The sequence below is a fragment of the Siniperca chuatsi genome, linkage group LG6, assembly GCF_020085105.1.
Source record: "Siniperca chuatsi isolate FFG_IHB_CAS linkage group LG6, ASM2008510v1, whole genome shotgun sequence".
In the NCBI taxonomy this organism is placed as follows: domain Eukaryota; kingdom Metazoa; phylum Chordata; class Actinopteri; order Centrarchiformes; family Sinipercidae; genus Siniperca; species Siniperca chuatsi.
This window is the reverse complement of record NC_058047.1, coordinates 13,844,829-13,872,079: the sequence shown is the minus strand read 5'-3', so window position 1 is coordinate 13,872,079 and position 27,251 is coordinate 13,844,829. Positions and strand designations below refer to the sequence as shown.

Here is a 27,251-nt window from a genome sequence, read left to right as displayed (position 1 = left end):
TAATAGATATCTTATTTTGGAAAAAGATTCCTCATTTGACTCCTCATTTTCTGTTTGACTTCCAAGAAATGACATTTGGTTCAACTTCGATGTAAGTCACTCATGTATTTCTCTCACCATGATGATGTCATCCCCTCAGGGCTTCCTGATTGGGGCGCGACCAGAAAATGCGTGCCAGCCCATCGAGCCCCCTCCGAGGGACAACTTGACGGGCGCCTTCATCGTCCTCATCAAGCGCTTCGACTGCAACTTTGACATCAAGGTAGTGTTTACATTGGTTGGTGTGTGTGTGTGTAGTTATTGTCAGAGATGGAAATCCTACATGACTAAACCACACCCCACCTATTAATCAACCCCAACCATCTCTAGTTTTAAACTAAACATAATTATTTTAACTTTATATCTAAGCATAACATAACCATTTTATTCTGATAGCTAAACAGGGAAACTGACAGTCTGACCAAAACTATGTGCTGCATCGTTGGTACAGTGAATTATGACCCTATTAATTTCACTTGTATTTCACTAACAGGCTTCCACTGCTTCTTTAGTGAAACTCTATTTTTTTGGGAAACTGTGAATGCCGTTTTAGTGCTTAGCAATACCTAGAAGTAATTGAAAACATCATTTATTTCAGCAGCTCTTAATTTATAAGGGCAAGCTGCCAAAACTATAACAGTGTGTGCGAGGTACTGTACACTGATGTATGTTGCCTCACGCTGAGTTTATATCGGTAGGTGGTGTTTCAGAGTTAGTTTCACTGACGCTCTTAGATCAGCTGGTTGGGACAGGAAAACAGGAAGCGGCCATTTCCCTAAACACAATTTCCTGCACAAGCATCTATCCCTTTTTTTTCTTCTTCTCCCCCTGCTGCAGTTTTGTGTGTAATGCTGGATTTGCGGAGTTGAAAAGTTGTGTTTGCCTCATAAGTCAGTGAAGCAGCTGAAAGATGGAGAGAGCTGATCTCCATTCGTCAAGTGAGGCATCAGGCCATGTGCAGCGCAGAGAGGGTGGTGTGTGTTGGGAGTGTCACCTAGTTCAACAGGAGAAATGGAAAAGAGTAAAAAATAATGGTGTCTCTATAACTGACCTGCCAATAGAAAAGCAGTCTAACAAAGCATCTAATCTTAGTTAAAAAGTCAAACACAGTTGCTATAAATTAACCCAGGATTTTGAGTTAAGCTGGGTCATTGGCCGTTTTGAAGGAAACACGTCAATTGTTAATTTGCATAGAAATGGAAATTGCTGCACCAGTTTTTAATACCTCTGCAAGTTTCCTGCAGTGAATGCCAGTAAGAATGAAATCTTGAAGATGACAACAAAATATAAGGCACAAACACAAGTGTTTATTATTAGGGACTTTGGAGAACTTGAAGATACATTTCTTGTTTCAGAATTTCAAGACATTTACTATAGAGACTTTTTTTTCAGGACCAGCAGACATCCTGAATTGTTGCCAGATACTTCAGTAATGAACACATTACTTATCCCCTGTGATTAGATATTTTTCAAACTTGTTTGAATTATTAATGCAGCACCCTCTGCAGATTCCCAAGGATGATTTGTGCCTGAAGTAAAATGTTTCAGTGTTTTTTTCCAGTTTTTTGCTTACAGGAAACACCATGCGTAGCTCGATTACTAAATGTATCTTAAACCTCCTGTTTTTCAAGGATTCAGAGTAAAACAGAAGAAAGAATAGAACGGACGGGGGAGGAGATGAGGGGAGAAAAGGCAGCCAGGATTAGGAGAGAGAGAGCAGGGATGAGTAATGGGGTGAAAGAGAGGAAAGCATGCAGCCTCTTGGCATCTTTCTGTCTGCCTCTTTCCATCTCTCTGTCTCTCTTCCTCTCATACTTTTCAGTCTTACCTTTTCCCTCTGTACCTTCTTGTTTGGTCCCCCGTTCATTCACTCTCGCATTTCCTGTCTATCCCTCTTTTTCAATCGTTTTTATTCTGTCCTTCCCTCTCGCTCTTTTTTTCACTCTATTGGCAGCCATACAGCCTTATAAGGTCTTAATGCATCACACACACACACACACACACACACACACACTCATAGAAACATGTTGACAGACAGGGCAGTGAGGTGTTCTCTTTGCTGGAGTGGAACCAGACTCCACTCCACATAGCTGTGTGTCAGACACACACACATGCACACACACACACACACACACACAAACAAACAAACCAGTCTCTCTGAACTATGCCAGATTTGCCATTTAACCTCCTGCAACCCTCAAAGGAGCAGCTTTGACTTGTTGAAGTTTACTCAGATTTTCTTGTTGCTTAGGTCTGGTGGCATTTTGAGTGTAACCTTCTACCACCTTTTCTTCCAGCTGTCTCGTAAACAGCACATTAAAGCTATAATACATTTCTCACCAGCACCTATTTGTCTTTTAAAGTAAGCTTTGACTTTCAGGCCAAATTGATTAGTTGTTTTAGTCGGCTTTAGGGGTAAAAAAAAGTTCACTATGTTTGTATTTTTCATATAATCACACATTGAATATATGCTTTTTCGACTGCTGGTCAGATTGAGAGATTACTTTGGACATTTGTCATTATTTTAGATTTGTCCAGTGACCCACAGTACAAGTTTCACAGCTCCTTTTTAATTAAAGCAGAAAGTAAGAGGATATTTCCTTTTAAAGGGACAGTTCAGCCCAAAATCAGAAATACATATTTTTCCTCTTACCTGTAGTGCTATTTATTCATCTAGATTCTACTGTCGGTACAAACAAAACAGTTCCTACATGAAACTGCTCATAACAAATCTGTGGATTATCTTGAGTAACTGGGTCATGATTTCTGGAAAGAGACATTATTGCTGTTGAATTTTTCAAATTTATTTTTTTGGCGCTTTGAGCACCACAAGCCGATTGCCATATAGTCCAATTAAATTCACAAAATGCAGACATCTCTACGGTTGATATCTCTCGAAAGCTTGGCAACTCACACCAAAACAATCTAGATGGATAAACAGCACTACAGGTAAGAGGAAAAATATGTATTTTTGGTTTTGGGGTGAACTGTCCCTTGTAAAGCCTTTTTTGATTCCTGTTGCAAAAAGGATGATGCTACTTTCACCTCTTCTCTGTGTTTGTTTGTCGGCTTTACTGTGACAAGTAAACATGGTCTGATCTTTTTTTTTAATCACTCCTCACACCATCTGCTCTTGTGAGAAAGGAGATCACAAGGTCACTTGTGAGGCAACAATTTTGAACAGCTTGCTTTAAAATTACAAACTGATTGACTGTAGTGTAAAAATATTTGGTAATTGTTTTATTGTGCTTACCAGTTGATGTGTTATGAGAACTGAATACGATTTTTCTAGAGGGCGCTCATTTCTTCCAGATCATACGCCAAAAAATGTTTCTCTTTTTCTTGATTGCTACCACGTTGTGCGACCCACCACACATACATGTGTTTCTTTCACTGGCCACTCGTCCCATAGACTTTACATTGAGATTATTTCACGCAGGAAAAGTAGCTTTCCAGGCTGTGGGAAAGTTTAACAAATATCTAATCTTCATGGCTTAAACAATCATAATAGGGTGTGTCCAGAGGCCTAGTGGTTAAGATGCACACCATGTAACCGCAACGTCCCTGGTTTGATGTGGTCGGGACCTTTGTTGCATGCCCCCGCATTTCCTGTCAGTATCTCCACTGACACAATGAAAATAAAGGCAAAATGATGTGTCTTTACAATGGCCATTTATGGGTAAACATTTTGGCCCATAATTAATTTTTTTGTTGGAGTACTGCAGTTGGCCACCAGGACAAATTGGCAGCAGGGCTGACTCAGTGTGCCAAATGTAGCTCTCTTAATACATCCATGTGTTTACTGCCTATATTTAAACTTCTTGTCAGCACTCATAAAGATGAAAACTAGTTTAAATAGGCCCACTTAGAAAATTATTACAATAAACTGGGGTTTGACAGTAGGATGGAAACTAGACGCTGTCTGAAGTTTGTGTGTTAGGGAGGGTGTCTTTCTATATCTCTCCTTTATTTATCTCCTTTCCAATCTCTCTTTCCTCACTCACAGTCCTTGATTTCCTCCCTTTGGTCTCCCTTATATTTGCCCTCTCTCACACACACACACACACACAGTCACCGTCTGTCTGTGCAGTCTGACTTTAGTCTCTGGCTTAATAATTGCTCATATCTACACACATCATCACATGGACACACACACACACAGAGCTACCCCCTTCCTCTGCCTCTCTCTTTGCCTTTGGCAGTCTTTGTCTCTCCATCACTCTCCTAGCTGCTTTTTCGTCTTTTCTCGTACTGTTGTCTTTCTCTCTCCCTCTGTCACACACATACACACACACACACTCTCTCTCTCTCTCAGTTTGTCGCGAGCATTCAGCTGTCTACCTTGAAACCCCCCTCTCCCTCCCTCTCTCTTGCTCAGTTCCCTCCAGAAGCTGCAGGGAAACAAAGGAATAATAGATTCCATCTTGACTGAGACGAGGCACTCGCCTGTGTCTCTCTGTGTCTGTGTGTGTGTGTGTGGTGCAGGGGTGTCACCCTCAACATGCCTGCTGTTTCGTTCCGTTGCCTTCCATCTCTTTCTGCCCCTCCACAGCCTCTTCTATAGCATTTAGCCATTAGCATCCAGTGAGCAACAGCCAGAGTTTTAATGGATCTGTGGCCGTAATGGGCAAAAAAATGGACACTCACCCACTTAACCCTCCTTCAAGTGTTATCTCCTCCACCCGTGGAGTATGATGAGTGTGTGTGTGTGTGTGTGTGTGTGTGTGTGTGTGTGTGTGTGTGTGTGTGTGTTGCGATAAAACATGACAGAGAGGAGGTTGAATGTCGAGAGAGAGTGTTTGAGATGGGGAGGGGTGAAGAGGATCAAGTTAAGGGGTGTTAATAGGCACACTCGCTCTTTGTGTGTGTGCGTGTGTGCGTGTGTGCGTGTGTGCGTGTGTGTGTGTGTGTGTGACAGAGAGAGAGGAAAGCATTCCTTCATGGCTGTTCGTTTTAGAAAATAAATCTCTAGAGAGACAGGGTTTGCACTTCCTGTACACTGGGATTCTTTGAGGAGTTGGGGGTGGTGGGCCCATTGGTGACCTTTCTATGGGGGGGGAACAGGAAACTCAATACCCCTTTCCTCCCCTCTCCCTCCCATGATCACTCCCACCGTGCCTCCCTTCGTTCTTTGCAAGATTCTTTGCAGATTGTCTCTCTGTTGCCCTGCTGCCCTCCAATAGCACACACACAGACAGCAGGACTATGTACATTAAGTTATAATGTCCTAGTTATGCAACATGAGATATGTCGAGCTCTGTGGAACCACGTTTATCCCCTCTTCTCTTTCTCTTATTTGCTGTCTTTCACTCATTCAGTCTCACTCTGCTGCCCTCTATCTGTCATCTTTATCAGTTTTCTTTGATTAATTTCTTCTTGTCTTTACACTAGTTCCATTGATTTAAACTGTGGATGTCTACTGGGTTAAGTTAAAACAACTTTAAAACTCAGTCCATGAATATTTTGTTTCTTTGGAGTGATTATGTGGCTGTTTACATTAACTTGGAAGACAGATTTTAAAGAAAAGATATTGGGGTGCTGGTAGGAAAATGTTTTAAATAAATCTAACCTGGGGTTATTGGGATCTATTGCATTAATTTAAAGTGAACCTATGAACATTTTGCTCAACGGTGGCCACTGTGCCTCCAGCTGACAAATATGAGGTAATGGTACATTTTTAGCCACTTATATCATAACATATCATCATCATAGAAAAGGTTTCAGTCGTAGTCATCTGGACACTGTTTTCAGAATCAAGACGTTTCGGCTCCCATCCGGAAGTCATTCACAATTGTGATTGGATGGGAGCCGAAACGTCTTGATTCTGAAAACAGTGTCCAGATGACTACGACTGAAACCTTTTCTACGATAGAACACTCCTGGACGAATGAGGGACTACACCGTCTTATTTTGAACATATCATCATCTTATTACTTGATATGGTGAACTTGTTAGCAAACAGTTGCGTAATTTACACATCCAGCAGTTATGGAGCAACATTATCATTCATTTGGAGTTGTGTTTGTGTTCAGCTGATGAATGTAAGTCCAATATTCTCTCTCCTTATTGCTTTTTTTTGTATCAACTCAAGGGAAATATCTGGTTCTTTAGCTGCTAAAAAACTCCACTGTCTTCACCAGCTCGTCTCTAACTGTGTTTATCAGAATCAGAAATACTTTATTGATCCCCGAGGGGAAACTTTTTATCTGCTGTTTGGTGCTGAGCAGTTAGTGTGCAGAGGGTTTTTAGAGCTTTTTTACTGAAAACCGCTGCCTGCTGCGGCCGAAAACATTATTATTATTATTATTATTATTATTATTATTATTATAAAATATTGATTATAGCCACTTTCGGAATTAGACACCCCCTGTTTTGTTTATTGCTAGTGACCAGAGTATTGTGTAAAAGCACCCTTGTGGCTGGTAGAGATGACCGCTTTTTGTCTGGTGGAAAACTTCCCATCTGTGTCCTAGGTCATGCTATGACACAGTCCAAAACCTGCCTGGCAAATGGCAGTTCAGACTAAACGTCCAGTTTGGTATAAATGCTTTTTGTCCTGTCAGGAAGCTGTGAACTTCCTGTGGCAGGGCAGAGATCAGACATCATACTCTGAGAGCACTGACAACTCTGTCAGAAAAACAACATAACCATGAAAGAATATACTTTATAAAATAATGGAAATAAGTAATATGGGCCTCCTCTAATAATAGCCTTAGCCAGGTGAAGGAATAAAGACCCAAGAAACTTGTAAACTTGAACCTCTTATATTCTTGTAAAAAGGAATTTCCTCTTCAATTGCTACCTGGATATCTACTACAAATGTAGACCCGGTATATTTCTATTATTATTTCAAACAAAATGAGGTTGAGAAACCCAAAATGGTTAACAGATCAAAATCAAGCATGAGGCGGACTGTGACCAGTCTTACCAGTCTGTGAGTCCAGACAGTGAGGCTATGTAAGCATTTAGGCAGACTTACTAACCATGTTTTAACTTTTAGTAATTCATGTAATCACAATTTTTTGTAGTATTTTTATCTCTGGTTTAATTTCCTGTTCAGCACAAATTAAAGTTTCCCCCCATTTGGAGTGAAATACATTGCAGTGACCAAGATCTGGTGCATGTAATGATGTAATCCGTGTCTGACAGTTTACAAAGAGCCATTGACTGACAACCGATCCATCCAACTGAAATGTTGCTGCTGGAATCCAGTGAAGAAGAAAAAAGACGGGGGTTAAAGTTCCTCAGCTTATCTTTAGGTGTGGCTATGCCAGTCTCCTTCTCCGTCAATATATTATGAACAAATCAAGCATGTCTGAAAAGATCTTGAAGAGTTGGGAGTGGTCACAAGGACCTTATTTTTTCAGTAACAGTCTAATCTGTCCAGTCAGCTGCCGAGTAAAGTGTAAAATTGTCTAGTGTGAGTTTTCTTTTACCAGCTGCAGCCTGAGTTGGTCAGCGTTTGTTCTGGTGGTTGGTAATTTCCCATCTAACCTTGCTTCCTACTTCTGCCTTACAGTAAGTGCATTTTATTGTGCGGCCTCACAGTGACCTCACAGCCTCCAAGCTATACACACACACACACACACACACACACACACACACACACACACACACACACACACACACACACACACACACAGGGGCCTCAGTCTTTATTCAAACAATGATCTAGCTTCCTGTGCATGCTCACTCAGTCTCATGACAGTGTATGACTATATGACTATGGCTGACTGGATGTATGACTAGCTCGTGTGTGTGTGAGAGAGAGAGAGAGAGAGGGAGAGGGAGAGGCAATAGCCATATCTCATGTGGCTGTGGCGTTTTTCTGAGCTGTTATGTTTGTTGTAATTGTTGTTGTGGCAACAAACAGCTCAGCCGGCTCCCTTAGTGTTTTTAGGCCTATAGGACACACACACACTCACAACCTGTACATATGCACAAATGCAGTACTTCAAATTACAGATCAAACTTAAAATAACAAGAACACACACACCCTACATTCAGCACTGATTTGGTTGGCGTTGTCTAACCTTTACCATGTTCATAGTTGGAAGAAGGTAAGTAAAGTAACTAAGGAGATATATATATAATCTCACTATCTCACTTTCCAGAACCAGGGTTATGAAGTGCTTCACTGTTAGAAAAAGACATTTATTCATTTGACATTTTTGTCATTGTTGAATAATATTTAAATTAAATCCAAGCAAACATTGTTAAATAATAACAACAAAAACAAGCAAGAAGTATAATTAAAATATGTTATAGTTATCTTTATAACACCTTTAGTGCCAATATAGTCTCACACACAAGGAAGTGAGTTGCATGAATTGCAGCTGTGTAGTGTTATCAGTGCACATGGCCTCTCCCTGCAGTTTGCAGTTTTATTGAACTCTTTATCTAATCATCCGTCTGGACCTTGAAACTAAAACCCAGCTCTGTTCTGCGCAGCATTCCTCTGAAGCACTAAGGAGAGAGAAGGGAGGGTGGGATGAAGGAGAAGGGAGGGGGAAATGGATGAGAACGAGAGGGGTGGGGGTAAAGGCGGGAGGGTGGAAATATCAGAGAATGGGCTGGGCAGATTTCTGGAGAAGTTGGCAGTTGGGGTGATTTAACAAGGGTAATGAGGGCAGAGAGAGAAGGAGGAGGTTACATTTAGAGAAGAGGTAGGAAGGGAAGAGGAAGAGAAAGAAGGGGAGTTTTGGGAGGGAGGAGAAATGAGAGCGCAATGGTGGGAGGAGACAGCTTGTGGATAGGAAGAGAGAAGGGGTGGGGGGAGAAGAGAGGAACGAGAGCATGAGGGTGAATGAGAAGATAGGAGAAATTAGTGGATATGAGGGTAGAAACAATGGGAGACAGAAGTACAGAGGCGGTTAAGGGAAGAGGAGAGAGGAGGAAATGAGGACCTGATTGAGAGCTCCCCCCCCCAAAAGGTGTATTTTGGGCAATATAAATAAAATTGACTTGACTTGTTTTGTTCAGGCCTGAAAGAAATGAGGAGAGGAGGAGGAGCAGAAGGAAGAAAAAGATGCGGATGAGTAAAGGGATGGATATGGGGGGAAAGTTGCAAGTGGCGAGGAGGGAAAAGGATGGAGAGAAAGAGGATCTTTCTCCTGGTGATTATGATGACACATGATCAGAGCTGCTATTGAGCACACTCTGATTCACTTGGGTATAGACATAATGACACAGACCCGAGACCCGCCGCAGTAAAATGAGACCCTATCCGACCTGATTAGAATGAGTATAATTTGGATCCAGCCCAACTCTGGTTTTGGGACTAGTTTCAGTTTCTCAGAACTGAGTAGACAGGGGACATACAGTGCCCTCCATAATGTTTGGGACAAAGGCATACATTTTTTAAATTTGCCTCTGTACTCCACAGTTTTAGATCAGATTCATTCTTTATTGTCCTCTATAGAGGAAATTTGTTTTCACAGTCAGTGTACAAAAGTAACATTCAAAACAAGATATAAATAAACAAGAAACATTACAAGAACACAAGTTTATTACAGTGTGTCCAGGCTATTTAAAGCACGTATAGCTAAGGGCACAAAACTCTTCCCAAAGCACTTTTTTTTTTTGCAGACTGGTTGTCTGTGTCTGCGGCCAAAGGGGAGGAGGGTGATGCATGGGTTGAGGGGGTGGCAGGGGTCATGTGCTATGGTCAGTGCTTTGCAAGTGGTGGCAGTGTCATTGAGGGCCGACAGGTTGGAAGTAGGGAGCCCATTTGTCTTATAAGGTATGTTAGTGATTTTCAGGAGCTTGTTTCTATTGGTGAGGGTGAACATGGTGAAATATCAGGTGGCGCAGTACAGGAGGATGGGTTCAATAAAGCTTCGGTATAGAAGAAGCAGGAGGTGGGGTTTGACTGAGAGAGCCCTAAGTTTGCGGATGGCAGAGAGTCTTTGATGGCAGAGTTTATGGACGTCTGTGATGTGGTGATCAAAGCTGAGTTTATTGAACAGGATGATGCCGAGGTACTTATAGCTCTCCACCATCTCCACTGGCTAGCCACTGATGGAAGTGGGTGAGGGGTGGTGAGTTTATTGCGGGTGTCGAAGATGCTCTCCTTAGTCTTGGTGACGTTGAGGAGGAGGTGACTATTTGTGCACCACTGGGTGAAGTGGGCAACGGATCTGTAATCAAACAGGTCACATGTGGTTAAAGTGCACATTCTCAGATTTTATTAAAGGTAAATTACATGTTTAGTACTTTGTTGCATGTCCTTTGCATGCAATGATTGCTTGAAGTCTGCGACTCAGAGACATCACCAGGTGATGGGTATCTTCTATGGTGATGCTCTACCAGGCTTGTACTGCAGCCATCTTCCGCTCCTTGTTTTGAGGGCTAGTCCCCTTAAGTTCTCTCTTCAGCATATGAAAAGCATGCTCAATAGGATTGAGATCAGGTGACTGACTTGGCCAGTAGTGAAGAACTTTCCAGTTTTTACCTTTGTTGCTTTAGCATTATGTTTGGGGTCATTGTCTTGATGGAGGATGAGTTTGGAGGCATTTTCCCGAACTTGAGCTGATTATTGAGCTGTCAATTAAGATAAGTGAGCCACTACCTGTGGCAGCCATACTGGCCCAGGCCATAACACCCCCAACACCATGTTTTACTGATGAGTTGGTATGCTTAGAATCTTGGGCAGTTCCTCTTCGCCTCCACACTTTGCTTTTGCCATCGCTCCGATACAGATTGATCTTGGTCTCATCTGTCCACAAGACCTTTTCCCTGAACTCTGCAGGCTCTTTTTAAGTGCTTTTTTTTTAAATCAAACTATTTAAATTTGTGGCTAACTAGAGGTCTGCATCTTGCAGTGTAGCCTCTGTATTTCTGTTCATGTTCAAGTCGTCTGCGGACAGTGATCATTGACAAATCCATACCTGCCTCCTGAAGAGTGTTTCTGATCTGTCAAACAGGTGTATGGAGATTTTTCTGTTATGGTGAGAATTCTTGTGTCATCGGCTGTGGAGGTCTTCGTTAGGCTACCAGTCCCCTTTACAGTTACTAAGCTCACCAGTTCTCTCTTTCTATTTAATAATGTTTCAAACAGTTGATTTTGCCCAATGTCTCTTACTGTTTTCTTCTTGTTTTAATGGTTTACTTGACTTTCATTGGCACAACTCCGGTCCTCATGGTGACTAACAGCAAAAACAGACACCAAAGGTGACCAAAAGCCTAGAATCAAGACTGGATGCTGGGAGCGCCCTTATATATGCTCTAACGAAGCAACACACCTGAGTAATCGCAAACATCTGTGAAGCCCTTTGTCCCAAACATTATGATGGGGGGGGACTATGTATAAGAAGTTGTACATGGTAATGCCACAATGTATAAAAAGGGCCTTTTAATAAAATTTAAGAATGTAGGCTTTAACCACATGTGAATTACAAATGATTACAAACTATCACTGTGGAGTTATAGACACAACTTTTTTAAAAATGTGTCTCTGTCCCAAACATGGAGGCCACTGTAGTGGACTTACGTAAGTGTTTGGTTTCACAATTTTCTTCTTACTCTCACTGCCAGCAGCCTGTTGAATAGATGCTTTTCAAGTTCAGTGGTCCCTAGTTACAGCTTCACATTTGCCAAAACTAGGTTCATAAACGTTCTTAATACACTTAAAACATCAACTACATGTTTCATTATTTAAGATGCGAAAAAGACATTGCACTTGCTGAATTTTGACTTGTATTTGTAGTTTGATATGTGTTGTGTGAGAAAGGTGTGCTGTGCTGCTCAGACTCATTTATACAAAGCTGAGGTCACCTCTGCTCTATGCAAATGCAGACTGGTGACTGCAACAAGCATTTATACTGCCTGAACTTCACAGGACAAAAGAAAGCATGAGGAAAAAGAAACATGGAGGAGGAAAGAGGGCAGTGGGTTAGAGGAAAAAAGCAGAGGAAGAGGAAAAGAGATGGATTTACGAATGTGAAGATGTCAGTGATGGAAGAGGAGGAGAGGCAGGGAAGGATTGTCTATGTGTTTTAGCTGCAGGCATGAAGATGCAGTAATTATTGACACGTGCACACAGTGGTGATGGAGCAATAATTAATGATACAATCAGCAGCCTCTGTCCACACCAGTCTTATAGACACTAGTATAGGAGTGAAAAGACAGATATAACCTCTGTGTGCAGGCATATTTTAATATCGTAGACAGTAGATAATGCCAAGAAATTGTTATTTAACTCAAATATGTATAGCATGTTTGTATAATGAGCTTTTAACAGAATAAACTCATGACAAACCGCTTTGTAGAGCATGTCCTGCTTGGTTGAGGTTGAGTCCAGCACCAGTGAGTCAGGCAGCTCCAGGTGGCACCGTTTACTCACCTCCAGTCAACTGTGACCAATGGGAGTCACATATATACGTGTACACACACAAACACGCGCATAAATATCAATAGTGCAGTGACCTGTAGCGGAAAAGTACTTTGAAATAACCCCCCCACACACACACATTTTTCAGTAGACTGGAAACAAGTTTAGTTTTTTCTCAGCAACACCTTCCTTCATTTAGTCCTACACATTCACAGGAAGCTGCTTGATACAAATACACAATCCAGTGCTGTTGGCCTTCAAGCAGCTGCAACCTTCATGCTGAAGGGCACGTAAACTCTTAAAGGCCTCAGCGCACTTAATGCAGAATCAGAGTTCAGCAGGTTTGTATGGTCAAAAGGACCTTTTCAGGAAGGAAGTTTTTTCTTGCCACTGTCGCCAAATGCTTGCTCATGGTGGGATTTGTTGGGTCTCTGTAATTAATATTATAAAGAGTACGGTCTAGACCTGCTCTATAGAAAAAGTGAAGGAGACCTATATAGAAAAACTGAACTATAGCAGCAGCTCCTGCAGTGAGCAGTGTCACTGTCTAAACTGGCTGAATTTTTTTGTGTTTTGTGTTCCTCCCCACTATGTGACTCTACACTTTGCCTAAAAGGTAATGCTTGGTGAGTTGGAAAAAGTGTGTAAAAATAATTTTCTGGCCTTCATGGTTTCTGGCAATGTTTTATTGTGGAGGTGACCCACTTCACTTGAAATAGAGTGCCTCTGCCAATGTCAAAAGAAATAATAACATTTTTATGAAATAATAATGTTGGCAGCTGTTACCACCTTCGCTAACCAAGTTTTTGGGGGATGCCCTGCCGATGTTTGCCTCTGTGAAATGTTATCACAAGGATGGAAACAGTCAACACTTTTAGCTTTTAGCTCAAACTTATAGTGGCCCATATTTGGAAATTTCACCTGTTGGAACCATGATGTAATGATGAAAACATTAAGGAACAAGGAACAGCAGACAAGCGTTGAGAAGTTAATGATGTTTCTTGAAGGCCAATAACACAAGTATCACTAATTAAAAAATAAGATGTTCAGTTTCCAATTGCTTTAAAGTAGCACCACAAAAACACCATGACATTTTAAACAATTTCTGCCTTTACTTTGGGCTTACACGTCACACTGTGCTTTTAACCCTCAGACACAAAGCTTCTGGAGCTCGTTAAGTTCACTTGCAGAGCTCCAATTAAGTAGAGTCCAATCTGCCTTTTAAAAAATCCATAATTGGTCAACCTCATGAATAAAACCTACAGTGTTTGTGCTACAGGCCAAGTCAAAATATGGTCAGCACACCACAGGGTGCCATGATGAAAAAACAAGCATCAGATGCTTATTATGCTTCCACTTTGTTTTTAATCCAAGGCTTGATGGTACAAAAAAAGGAAAAATAATGTGGACTTTGGAAGGCAGGAAAAGAGAGAACAGAGCTAGAAGTTTCTGGAGCCAAGTCATGCCGTCACATGACAACAAAAGATATCAAGATGCCCTTGAGAAAGGCACCTAGCCAGTTTTTTTTCTGTTGTAGTTCCACTATAGCTGTACAGGGCAGCTGCCATGTGTATAAATGTGAAACTTTGACCATGAACAAAAAAGTACTGAGAAGCATAATGTTGCTCTGTCAACACTCTTTGGTAAAATAAAGAGGTTAAGCAGTTCAACTAAAATGTGAAAATCTACATTTTAATTTTGATGTTTTACCATTTTTTCCATAACACCATCATAATCAAGATAGGGGGTGTGCAGAGTGATATGTTGAAGGAGAACAGCAGGCTTTTTATGTGAGATCCCACAGGGATAACAGCAGTTAAGTGTTTAATGAAAGCTGTTAAATTGACATGGAAGATGGCACTACACCTCAGCACAATAGTCTGCAGATGGTAGAAAAGCATGGTGATGCATTCTTGGTATAAGCTTGTGCGCGTGTTAGTGTGTTTATAGTCACGCACTTGCGTTCTGTTTCACATCTCATTTTCGCTTTCTCCCTGTCCTTTTTTTTTTTCTGCCTCCACGTCTCTTGTTTTCTCCCTCTCTTCAGTCTCTCAGGAATGCATTGAATGTCCTTATCTTTGCCCATGCAAACACACGGGTGAGCCAGCAGCAGGGGTTGAATTCCTCTGCAGATCCGAGGCCGACAGACCACACCACACACTGGCATCTAGACTGCCTACAGCCAAAATGGCTCTTTACTCTTACTGTGAAATCCCTCTGAAAAGACACTGAATCAAACTGTAGACCGGTCAGTTTGTGGAGAGTTAAGTTAACATCGGCAGGGTAGCACACTTTTTTTTGTCTGCTGTCAGCACCTACATCTGATTATTTTACCAGCTAAGTAGATTTTATTAAGTAAAGCATGACCTCCAAATGATGATTGGGTTACAGGACAAATTTACTGGTTGACTAATGACCTGTGTAGCCACAACTGCCCAAAATTTGTCTTGTGGCAGCTGTTACAGTAGTTTCCTATGTGCATGACTTGATTTCCAAAAACCTGCCTGAGCAACACATCGAGGTATAATATGATGCAAACTACACTACATGCACATACCACACCCGAGTCAAACACTGTAGTGTTTAATTTATCCTTCATGGAACTCTAGATAAGAGCAAGGCATCCGACAAGGTACTGCGTTGGCCAATCACACACATGCAAGCACACAGTCCTGGCAGATTATTTTTGTAACGTGAACACCGTATTTCTACTGTTTACTTCGCGATTGTCGGGACCAAAGATAAAATAGTTGCCGCTGTGATACTTTCTAGAGTTGTAAAATCCTGTCTTTGAGTATTACAAATCATTGTGCAGTGCTTTGGCATCTGAAAAGCCTTTAAACGCATTGATCTGTTACTCTAACTGGACTTCCTGGATTATTGGATCGTATTTCGTGTTTTATGCCCTCACCATGCAGCCCTGTGCATTGTTTTAACGCTGGGCTGTTTTCGGTCTGAATGCCGGGTTGCGACAAATCATTTTCATTAACTGTTTGGGGTTGTTTAGACAATTGTTTCGATACCGGATTAGATCTTAATATGATGGAAATTTGTCATATCACGATATTATCAATATTGCGATGTATTTACGTCACAGGATTATACAGCAGCAACACACGGCTGAAAGTGAAAGTAACATTGCTACTGGCTCCACTGTGGATGAGTTGGTTTCAAAAAAGTAACAACTTTGTTAGTGTAGAAGAGGTTTGAAAACATTAACTTAAAGCTACATAACTCAACAAAGGCCTCATAGGCTGATATGCAGCTATCTAATAAATATACTGACCACAAGATGATAAGTGTCAGGATCTGTCTGATTTAACTCAGGTGACAATGATTGATTGATTGATTGATTGATTGTTACATCGTATGTTTGCTTTGTGGAAATTAATCAGAGCAGCATATCGGGGAAAAAAAGAAAAGCTTTTGAGTTTTTACAAGTCATGATCAGGTACGGATAAAAGAGGAAAATGCGAGAAGAAGAAAGCAAGCAGTCAAAGACCAGGCTAAAGTTGGTTTTACAATCATTAGCTGGACATGTTATCATGCTATTTAAGGCCATGTTGCCAGTATCTTTTTCTTTGATTCATTGATTGATTTAGTCTAAAATAAAATGTCAAAAAGAAAGACACAAACCCCAATCAGTGATGTCTTACAATCACAGCCAGAACTCACCTTCCACCTAGCTCACTTTCCTTCCTCAAAAAACACACGCACATTCAGACACTGTATTTTGTGTGTGTCACTTATCCAGACAGCCTGCCTCTAGACGCACACAGAAGCCATTGATACCTCCACACAATACACCCTCACAACATATGGGATCACAATGCTGCGGCTGCCGTACACGCTGTTTCACGTATGCCTGTGCATAAAATTATATTGACAAGGAACAGACAAAAGACAGTGCTGTTCTGCGTTAGCATCCATACAGGCTACAATATACACACACACTGTTCACCCCTCCCAGGTCTGAATGGATTTCCTTGCATCACAACGGAGTACAATGTTTGTATAAAGAGGCCTGGCCGAGCTGCAGGGCTAACACACACCACTCACACAACTACTGATTGCTCAGGTTCTGTTATTTAACAGAGCACATAACTTTCATATCTTTCAGAGTGTGACCTAAGCTCTTTTTTTCCTCCACTGCCACACATCATGGTCTCACTCTCACTGTCTGGTTTTAGATCGGGTGTTAATTTACCACAGGAGGGTGGCACATGCTTTGACTAATAATGAATATCAGCATTTCCTCAGTGGCTTCATTTAGCAGTGGCAAGAAAATCACCCTTAAATTCTCTTCCTTTTCTTAAATATTATTAATCTGGGATGTTCAGTGCTTTCCGGTTAGTCTTTTTGTGTATCCACAGTATCTCAGGCTGCCTTACCTGCTTATATTTCAGCAATAATTTTCTACATTTTACAGAAATTGCAACAAAATGGTGGCTCTAAAAAGAAGTATTTGCTCTTAGATTCTCAGGAACTGATACCCAAATGTGATATTTACTGCTGATAAAAGGAAAAACTCATTTATAACAGCATTTTGTGTTGTCTTAGCCTGGTTATAGACATCTGAAACGCTGTCCACATCTCAGATTCTTTCAACGAATAAAAAAGTCTTGTTGTTCTCACTGACAGCAGTGTCCCTGGTTGGAGAAACAACAAAGGCAGTCAGAGCTTTCTAGGTGGGTTTAAGAATGGAGATGTCATCTTCCTGTGAAGTGCCAGAAAAATAACATTTTAAATTACGTACTTATTCCACATATTTGTCAGTTGTCTCTAAACAGAGTGTGAGAGAGAAGAGCAGACACACAGGCCTGTGTGTCAGAGGAGCAGAATCGCTTGTTGACCGGTGCAGAGAAATGTACTTCTGGTGTGAACAGCCAGGCTACTGCCCGCAGGAGAAATGACTTAGCGTGGCGCTTTGCGGCACTTCTGCCTCCTGTGTGTTCGCAGCGTAATGTTCTTTAGCTCTGGCCCTAAAATATACGTGAGGTAGCTCATTCGTTACAATGTTAAAGTTTTAGGGCTGATTTTTCTTTAATTTGGCTGTGTTGTGTCAAACCTTTGTTCTCTGGATGCTATAACAAACTGAATCCATTAATTCTATACAACAGGGTTCATTGTTGTTTTGAATTAGGCGGCATTATGCTGTTAGAATAAATATGGTTTCCTCTGAGAGAGATAGAAGTATTGTCATTGGTTCTGGAGGATTGCTGCCTTCATTCCCATTATTTTTATGTAGGAGTTTGAGTGACATTTACGTGATCTGATGCAAAGTGTTTTTCCTCTCAATTTCAGAGGAAACATTCACTATCCGAAGTCTATCTCTGTCTGTGTAAGAACACATAGTGATTCATTCCAGGATTATATTGTCACATCCTGTTTCCTCCACCGCATCTGCTATGAGCGATCAGCCGCAACAATGACTATACAGGATACTGTAGCCTCTATACTGTGTCAGAGCCATAAAAACAGCTTCACAGGTGGAAGATCCTCATTACATCAGTTTCCCTTGCACCCACGATGCAGCACACATGGCCTCTCTGCTTCTGGAAAGATCCCTGTTGAAATCCTTTTTTAGTGTCTTCAGTATATCGTTTTTCTGAAAGCACAACCTGCTGCAGAATTAAAGGTTTAAGTGAAAATGGTCTACAGTAACTGTAGCCAACTGCAGCTTCAGTAGTCCTTGACTTTATTTTATCAGTTCATCCACATTCACAAAATAACAGAGATTTTACTGGATTTCAGGGTTTTTGGACACTTGTCTTTCAGTTTTTCTGATGGTGGATTTCTATTTCTTATTTCACCTATGACTACCTAACATAAGAAACCCCAGAATCTGTTCAGCTTGTTACTTTCTGGTGCAGCTTGCTGTCTCATTATATTTATGTCACAGTCACATTTACAACACAACTTTCTTGCAGAATTGATTTGCAGGCTATTGTGTTATATAACATTCATTCTATGTTTCCAGCTGAGAGAAAACCGGAGCATTTTAAGTCGTCAACACCACAAGCTAGACAGTAAGCCTTGAACATGTTTGTCCAGAATAGTTGAGCCTTGACGCAGACTTTGACACAGCTCCGGCCTAATGGGTTTTGTGAATTTAAATATATTGGTGTTGACAGATATAAAAAGAATAATAAAGAAGATAACAGCTGCACACACACAGTTAACAGGTTGCACTTGGGTGAAAGCTGTAGCATCTGTTTTTATGCAGCAGTTTAAGCACATTCAACACACACAAAAGCACGCATAGACTACACTTTTTTGCCAGAATGGAATAGTGAGTACTATGTTAGCCAGTATGTCATAAGAAGGCTACAAAAAGTAAGTATGTGCAAAACAACATGGCTTCCAAACAAAAATTACCTAAACTTAAAATATGGAAATATTAATCTGTTTTTGCAGGTAAAGACTTCCTTGTGAATTTTTGTGATTTAGTTGTTTTCTAGTGTTGTTTCATCCTTGTATTAGAAGACCTGTCTGTCAATCAATCAGGGAGTGACGGCAGATTCTTCTTGTCTTGTTTTTTATTTTTTTGAATTTGGATTACAGGTTGTGCCTTAAATTTTTCTTAGCAGATAGTCACTGCTTGTCATGAGTGAGCAGGTCTGGCCTCAAGTGTTTTGTTCCAGGGCACATGGCCTTTGTGGGGATTAATACCGGTGACCTTTGTCATGTAGAGTAAGAAATTGCAGCACATCTAAACAAGCACAGGTGCCAGAGATAAAGACATTAAGTCATTATGATCAAATTGTGAGATGTTTTTTAAATGAGCAAAAGCAGTGTGCAGGCTTTCAGCATTTGTGATACCTTCCTATAATAGTCACATCTTTTCAAACCTTTAGCCCACTTGGCCACTTTCTTTGTACCTCCCGTTTCCCTACCTATCATCAAGAGTTTCCTGTTTTTGGTCTTCAGTTACAGCTCAGTCAGCTTAGAAGAGCAGTCAGTGTTTATCATGGAGGAGCGAGCTGTCCAGACATTAAATGCATCTTGTCTCATGCAAACACACTTGGGAAACTCTGGGAAACAGGCCATAAACATGTTGTTGAATGCTACCGTGCAGCCACAGTGTTGTTTATCTGTGGTCTCTGCTGTCCTCTCAGACGGCTATTGTAAAACTGTAGTATTTATTGTCCTTTTTGGGAATTCAGTTTGTAAGGCCGGATCATAAATTAGTTCATATCAGCAGTAGAGAGCATCCTTAAACTGGAAGTGGTACATAGGCTGTGGTAAGGCTAATGTTAGTGAATAGATTGTTCCTTGCAAACTCTTTGGCTCACTGAGCTAAAAGCCTCTAAACAGATTCAAAGAGAGCTCTCCCTCGTAACCACAACTGGTTTCTATTTCTCTGTCATGCTTTATGTGGTTTGATGCTCCTGTGTCAAATAGTGGAAATCAGATTTGGTCACATTAGCTGACACTAAACCCCTGTTATCGCACGTACCATCTTCACTTAGGGCTGTTTTTAGTCTCAGAGTAGCAGCTGATGTTAGCCTACCAGTAATCACCAGGTGTTAGTACCAAAGGGGATCCATTTGATAATCAGGGCGTAAATGTTTTGTCTCCTCACAGGTCCTCAATGCTCAGAAAGCCGGGTACAAGGCAGCCATTGTTCACAATGTGGACTCTGATGACTTAATCAGCATGGGATCCAATGATTGTAAGTTACCACCACCACCACCACCTTCTTTTCTCTGTGTACATCAACACATAAGCATTTAGCATCTGACACAGCTGCCTGGTTATGTGTCTCTGTTGATAGATTTTTTCTCTTAATCCCTGAGCCTGAGGAAAAGCTGGGCAGTTTTATAGTTAAAAGTCCATTTCAAGTCTCAAGATGTACTTGAGGAAGGATGTAATGCCTTGCAGCACTGTAGAACTCCCCGCCTATGAATCCATATTGTCCCTGCTCTAGCCCACTTTTGTGACATGATAGTGTCTGGGTTTTCTTTCAGTTATGTTGCACCTACTATTCTCACTTGAGGGGGTGCAGCACAGTCATAAATTATCCAGAAGGCTTCTTGTCCTGGTTAGTGTTTTTAGGAGGAGTAGATCTCATAAGCAGATGTTTATCACCCTTGGTAATGCCAGTTGTTGAGAGGTTTCTCCCGTCAGTTAAGGTCACTAAAGGTGTCATTACGCGTTGCATTCGACTTTCCGAAACAGACAATCTGACAAGCACTTCCACTTTATGCAGTGATTGGCCAATCTCTCCCAAGCTGTCTGTTTTCATTCTTCACACAAATACTTGTCATTTTTCGTATGTAACAAATGAGGGTAATATAATAAATACCTTTTAAGGAGAGGCGTCAAGATTGAAATTGATTGACGTGGTCGAACGATATGTTGTACTAACTAATTTTTTTCATAAACCCGCCTAAAAGTTTTAACAGGCTAAAATCTGTTAATACTTCCACAAAGTTGGACGTGAGCGGCATCATTAGTCATAGCTTGGAAGCAAATGGGCTTTAGTGACAGACAAAACAAAACTCTTTGTGATCGCCAAATATTTGTGGTCGGTAGACTTAAGAATTCATTCTTGACCTTGGAAAAAGTAGTTTGTCAAAAAAATCTCAACTCAGTCCAGTTACTTTCTGGAGCGTTCATCCCAGAGCTGCAACTAATGATTGTTTTATTATCAATGAATCTGCCAAATACATTCTCAATCAATTGCTTGTTTTGACTGACCAACACTTCAAAACCAAAGATATTATTTTTAAAGACATAGAAGACCAAGAAATATTCACATTTGAGAAGTTGAAACCATCAAGTTGCCGATTTATTCTGTCGATGAACTAATCGATTAATTGACTAATTGTTGCAGCTGTAGTTCAACCATATCTCATGGTCTTCATCAGCTGATGGAATTTCATTAGTTGAACAAAGTAAAAAAACAAAACAAAAAAAAACGAAAGTTGAACTGAACAAATTATCATTTGATGAAGATTAGTAAATGTGGTTAAAACCTCTAGAAAAAGGAGGTAAGTGGACCATGAGTCAAGGTTTTTTGTCAAATCGTGAGACATTTGAATAACTGTTTTTTAGTGTGCTACAAACAAGTCTTATTTTTGTTTTTCTCTGACAACAGGACGTCATGTTTCAAGGTCGTTCAATGGAGTCAGGCATTGATAAACAGTCACATGATACATTAATACAGTGGGTTTTTTGTTTCTATTTTTAGTGGATGTTATGAAGCAGATAGATATTCCCTCTGTGTTTGTGAGTGAGGAGACTGCCAACTCTCTGAAAGAAGACTACACGTATGACAAGGGGTAAGTCTGAAACTCAAATCTTATTTTTCTGCCCATCAATATAAATAGAAGCCATATTTTTTTACTCCTCAACAAGGAGCTTTAACAGTTATTTCAGTACTTTTTCACTCAAAACTGTCTGGCCATTCTTTGCTTTCCAACTCTTCCATACGAGTTTAATCTAATATTGTTGTAGAATAATATTGCCTGCAGCGTGCACTGAAATATATCTAGGTGGAGGATTTGTCTTGTGATATGTTGTCACAGCTGCTGAGGTGGTAATGAAATGTCTCAGCCTGTCAAAGGAGCCCAGAGAGGCACAGCATTAAAGTACCATTTCTCTACTTTTAAACCAACTGCTGTGTGTGTGTGTGTGTGTGTGTGTGTGTGTGTGTGTGTGTGTGTGTGTGTGTGTGTGTGTGTGTGTGTGTGTGTGTGTGTGTGTGTGTGTGTGTGTGTGTGTTGCTTGTCAGATACCATTCCCAAGTATTTTGCAGAGGAATGAACACCAAACATGGTATTGTCAGAGTGTGGACCAAATTTGCTGTTTAAAATTTGACTGGTGCAGAAATATGTCTGCTGTAGGGGGAGTTCTGGGAAAAGAAGTAGAGCCCCATACCTCAGTAATTAACAGTGAGAAATGTATTTTTTTTTTTTTTTTTTTTTACGTGAATGACACTAAACAATGTTGCAGTTAAAACAATGAGCCATAACAAAATGCTCCCATACTACAGCCTCTGTCGAGGTCACTTTCAGTGTGTTTGAAATACCAGCCAACACTTGCTGATGGCTCTGCTTGTTTTTCTAGGGGACATGTGGTCCTCATGCCAGACTTCAGCCTGCCGCTCGAATACTACCTGATCCCCTTCCTCATCATTGTGGGAATCTGCCTCATCCTCATTGTTGTTTTCATGGTAGGTTAAATTTAGGACATCAACTCAAAGTATAAGGGTTGAGCACATTTAAAGGCAGATGGTAAATTTATTACTTGACTTAAATATAGTTCTGTAAATCTGATGATTAAAAAGTAGTTTGTTGAAAACACCTGGTATTCTAGAGGATATTTGCCTCCTGAGGACTTGCAACACTGTTAACCACTCCTGTTTAAATTTCTACTTAACTACATCAGGAAAGGTACAACATTTTGAGTCTAAATTGGCTCTTCGTCAGGTACCACACTTCAGCCTGCTACTGGAAGTAGTATTAAAGTGGCAGGCTGAAGTCTGGCATCCAAAACACTGCACTTTTCCTAATGTAACAGTGTTGCTTGGGTGACAGAAATCACAGTTACAGTTTTTTGGACTCAGCACCTGGACAAGAAAGGTGTGTGTGTGTGTGTGTGTGTGTGTGTGTGCTTTGCGTAGTAATTTTACAGGATTTTGACATGTTTCTTTTTCCCGCTGTTCCTAGATCACCAAGTTTGTCCAGGATCGTCACAGGGCTCGGAGGAGCCGCCTGCGCAAAGATCAACTAAAGAAACTTCCCATCCACAAGTACAAGAAAGGTATGGAGGCAATCTTAAACATCTCACTCACCCATGACTGTACCATTTTCATCTTAAAGTAATATACTAGGTGTTTTGGACTTTCTCACCCGCGAGTCTGTTTTCACAGCAGCAGGTGAGCCTCGTGTGGAGGAGGCTTATTGGTAATGATTTAGCCTATCAAAACGATTGAATCCAACGTGGTACCGAATGACATCGGCACCAACAGTTGCACTTACAAGCTTTTACTAAACAGCGGCATAAGTAGGAGACTCTTTCTCTCTGTGTTTCTCTGCAGAGCATGTGCGTCAGTGTGTGTCAGTAAACTGCACAGGAGGGGTAGAGCGAGAGGAGATTGTCCACTAGTTAATCGATGGCTGCTAATGGCGCCGTTAATATACCTGGGTGGCCCGACCAAGTAAAGTCTATGTGTGGGAAATATTGCTTGATCTTTTGTAACCAAACCACTTTCACTACTGAAGTAGCTCACATTTTTGGAACCAACTCCTCCACCGTGGAGCTGGTAGCAATGTTACTTTCACTTTCAGCCAATGCTTGTTGCTGTGCATAACAGTACGACATCATTACATCAACAAGTAACATTATCACGATATGAATTTGTTTTTATCATATTAAAAATTATATTGGTATTATTGTGAACAATATGATATGGCACACCCCTAGTATATACTCTACAGGGAATAAACAGCATGCATTTGACTATTAATGTAGGGCCTGTCTTTTTTAGTAAAATCATCTCTATCAGCTTCATCCTGACTCTAACCTTTGCCTTTAGAGTCTGTAGAGATGCTATTTACTGCTCTTTCTCACATGATTTGGCCCAGAAGAGAGATGTCATCAATGCATTATGACACATCATTCCACCTTAGAGCTAATCGGATTAATATGGACTTGATTTTTCCACAAAGCCCTCCGTGGGCAGATTAGAGCTCCTCTCTGTTGAGACTGGACACATGACTTATGGTTTGGAATTTAGTCTCACTCATGCCAGAGGCCTGACGGGGGTTGAAAGTTAAGTGTATTTTATTTTTTTTATCTCAAACGTGCAGGTGTACAGTATGTGCTGCTTGTTTGTAAGGACAATTTTAGAGCTCCACCTCTGGCTTCCCTCTCCGTCTCGGTACAATGGTCAGACATGCTATAGCATTGTGCGATGCAAATCCTCTTTGTGCTATAGTCAAGTAAGTTTCTTCTGTGTATTTAGAGGCTTTTCGTGCCGGCTGTGTTTCCTCCGGCAGCTGTATTTTACAGACAGGAAAGCCCCTGACTACAATCAGCTGTGCAGGGGAACACTGGGAAGCTTTACAGGCTATGGGTGGTGCATAATAAGTAGCCCCCTTGCAAAGCTGCTAATTGAGGGGGTTATGAGCCAAGCTGCTCCTCCCCGCCTGGCAGTAACAGATGCACGTGCAAAACACCAGCTACAAGCAGCATGTGTTGCTCAGATAGCTGTTTTTGTCAGGTCAGGCTCTGTGGTTAGTGCGCACTGGTGGCAGTGCCCACTCTGACTCAGGGTTTCCACCAGGCACTGCTACAGTCGACCTTGGCTGCTACAGGGAGTTCAGATGTCCAGGAAATGGCCTCTGGGGCGGCGTCTGCACTCCCGTCAGCTGAGTCAGAGCGTTTGGCGACACAGGAAGGGGACACCAAATCTCTACCTAATCACCTTTTAAGCCCTGCACTCTGGAGCAATGCTAGCTTGGCAAGGAACCGAGTGGCCTGGTTTGAGCATGAGAGGGCCGTAACAGGAGGGCCCGAGAGCAGTGGGACAGTGCCTCTGTTGTCTAATGGGGTTTATTGTTAGCCAGTGTTTACACCAGGTGAGAGATCTCTAAAAACAGGAATAGCTTCTTTTTTATCAGTGTAGTGTCAGAGAAATGAGATCAATAACTGAACAATGGCTGATGTATTAGTCACCAATAACGTATTTACTAAATAACCATGGATTCGATTGCTAGGATTAGGCATGCACAAGAGATGGTGATGACTTGTTTCTGATATCTGTGTGTTTATACCAGAAGGTCATCTGCAGTCACTTAAAGGGTAAGTGCGCTGATTTTACACATCAAAGTCTGTTTACAGGTGTTGGGGAGCTCTACTGCATATGTGAACAAAGCTAAGGCCTTGCAAGGGAGCTGTGTGAAGTCTGATAAATTAAGGTGTGGAGTTAGAAAGAGCTTACCACACCTCTGTAGCCTGCTCCTCATCTCTGCTTGAGGCTCGAGGCTACATTAGCCGCTGCTAGCATAACACCCAACTGTCAGCAGTCGATTTGCATCGTGGGTAATGTAGGCGCCAGGTTTTGACAAGGAAGAAGAATATGTGAAATAAAAAAGATGATATCTGTTTGTGCTGCATTGATTTTGATTTATTTATTTTTTTTAACTGTCCATCATGAGTCCAACAATGTTATAGGAGTGCTTTAGAGTTCTTTTAAGATAATTTGGCAATATATGCCTCTGTTCTATGAAACATGGACTTGCGTGGTCTTGTGGAAGCAAAAAATATTACAGGCTCAATGTACATCTGTATATACAGAAACAATGATGAGCTAGAAACACAAAGCTGCTGTTACAGTAGCTCAGCAGACCACCAGCGGCCTTTGTTTACAGCATGCTGAATGTGATTTTTTTTTTTAATGAGCCCCATGTGACACATGAGGAATTAGAGGAATAGCTGTAGCATTTCTTTGGGACAGCTCAGTGCCACACAAGTTACTGTGACCCTCAAGACTTGCTGCTGTTCCACTTCCCATCCTGAAGTTTTTGGGCAGCGTGCCTGAACTTGGGGTACAGAGCACGTGTGTGTGTGTGTGTGTGTGTGTGTGTGTGTGTGTGCGCACACGGCACAAAGTGGGAAGGAGGATAGGCATCCTTTGCCTAATGGCGCCTTTGGCCTCTGCTGCAACAAATAATGCCGAGCTTGGACTCTGGGAGCTTTAAACAGATGCAGCCATAGTGAACGGCAACGCTGTGATGTTGTGTTAGTGTTGCTTTTAAAGCTGCATGTTCAAAGTCTACAGAAAAGATCACAGAGCATGTAGTGTGGCATTGTGTGTTTGTTTATTTATTTCTTCCAAGTTTTTTTGGAAATGCAGTTGAAAGGGCAGAGAGTCTGCTGCAAAGATTTTCAGGATTCAATCAACATGTTTGCATGTTGGAGCCATTATGCAAATGTATGAAGCTGCAGTTCCTACAGTGGCTACTAGATTATGTTTCCAAGACATGTACTAAGGTGGCTGAGAAGACTCACAACTTCTCTCTCGAAATCCCAACTCAGTACATTTTATCAACGACATTATATACTCAATAGCTTTTTCCACTTTTCACTCTTTCATTTAAAAGATATTAAGGCTTTATAGGAAGTATGTTTTTGGTCATGTTTGCTTCTCTCAGCTGTTCTGATTGACACTTGCTTGTCCCACCTCAGCTCCACCCAGGCTCTGCTGTCTTTGTCCAAATTTGAGTTTTCTGGCTGCAGTAACAACCATAATGGCGGCAGTCAGTAAACCCAAATCCAGGCATCATCATGTGTTTTTCATCAATCTATGGTTCTTGATTATAATATATGATATTGATTATGGTCCTACAGTCTATGGTTGTTATGCGTCTGTACTGCATTAGTGTGACTCAGAGTCCAGGAGAGTTTATAAATGCATGCAATTTATTTATTTATTTATTTTTATTTTTTTTTTTGAAGTGAAGTCATTTCGGGAAGATGTTAGCCCGCTGATCAGCCACAGCCTCTGCTGCTGCTGTGCAGGCAGGATGCCTTTCTGCTGATGAGACATGTATCTGCCCACCATCTACCTACTCTGGCAGAGAAGCTTAGACTGGCAAAATCAGACATCTATCTATCAACTCTGCAAACACTACTCGTATTGAGTTGTTTTTTCACATCCTTTTCTTTCTTGCTGCTGCCGTTGAGCATGTTTTTAATTTGCACCTATATTTTATTATTATTGCAATAAGCCACCTGACAGTTCTGGTATAGATCTGGGGCAGAGGTGGTGATAGCAGGCATTGGATGATGTCAGACTTGCATGTATGGAAACAGGAGTACGCAGGCTGAAATGAATAGTAGCTAACACAAAGGGAGTCTGTATGGATGG

The 27,251-nt window shown here is 41.2% G+C and overlaps 1 protein-coding gene across 4 annotated transcripts in view; it reads left to right on the top strand.

Annotated features, from left to right (window-relative positions):
* Positions 1-27,251, top strand: part of rnf13 (ring finger protein 13) — a 52,902-nt gene that overhangs the window by 17,936 nt on the left and 7,715 nt on the right. For 3 of the 4 annotated variants that reach the window (XM_044201072.1, XM_044201071.1, XM_044201073.1), the window contains exons 4-8: positions 140-262; positions 19,958-20,045; positions 21,567-21,657; positions 22,445-22,550; positions 23,047-23,140. In XM_044201072.1, the coding sequence (XP_044057007.1) occupies positions 140-262; positions 19,958-20,045; positions 21,567-21,657; positions 22,445-22,550; positions 23,047-23,140 (502 nt within the window). Of the gene's footprint in view, positions 1-139; positions 263-7,461; positions 7,558-19,957; positions 20,046-21,566; positions 21,658-22,444; positions 22,551-23,046; positions 23,141-27,251 lie in introns of those variants that run through there. The other variant, XM_044201074.1, reaches the window with a different exon arrangement.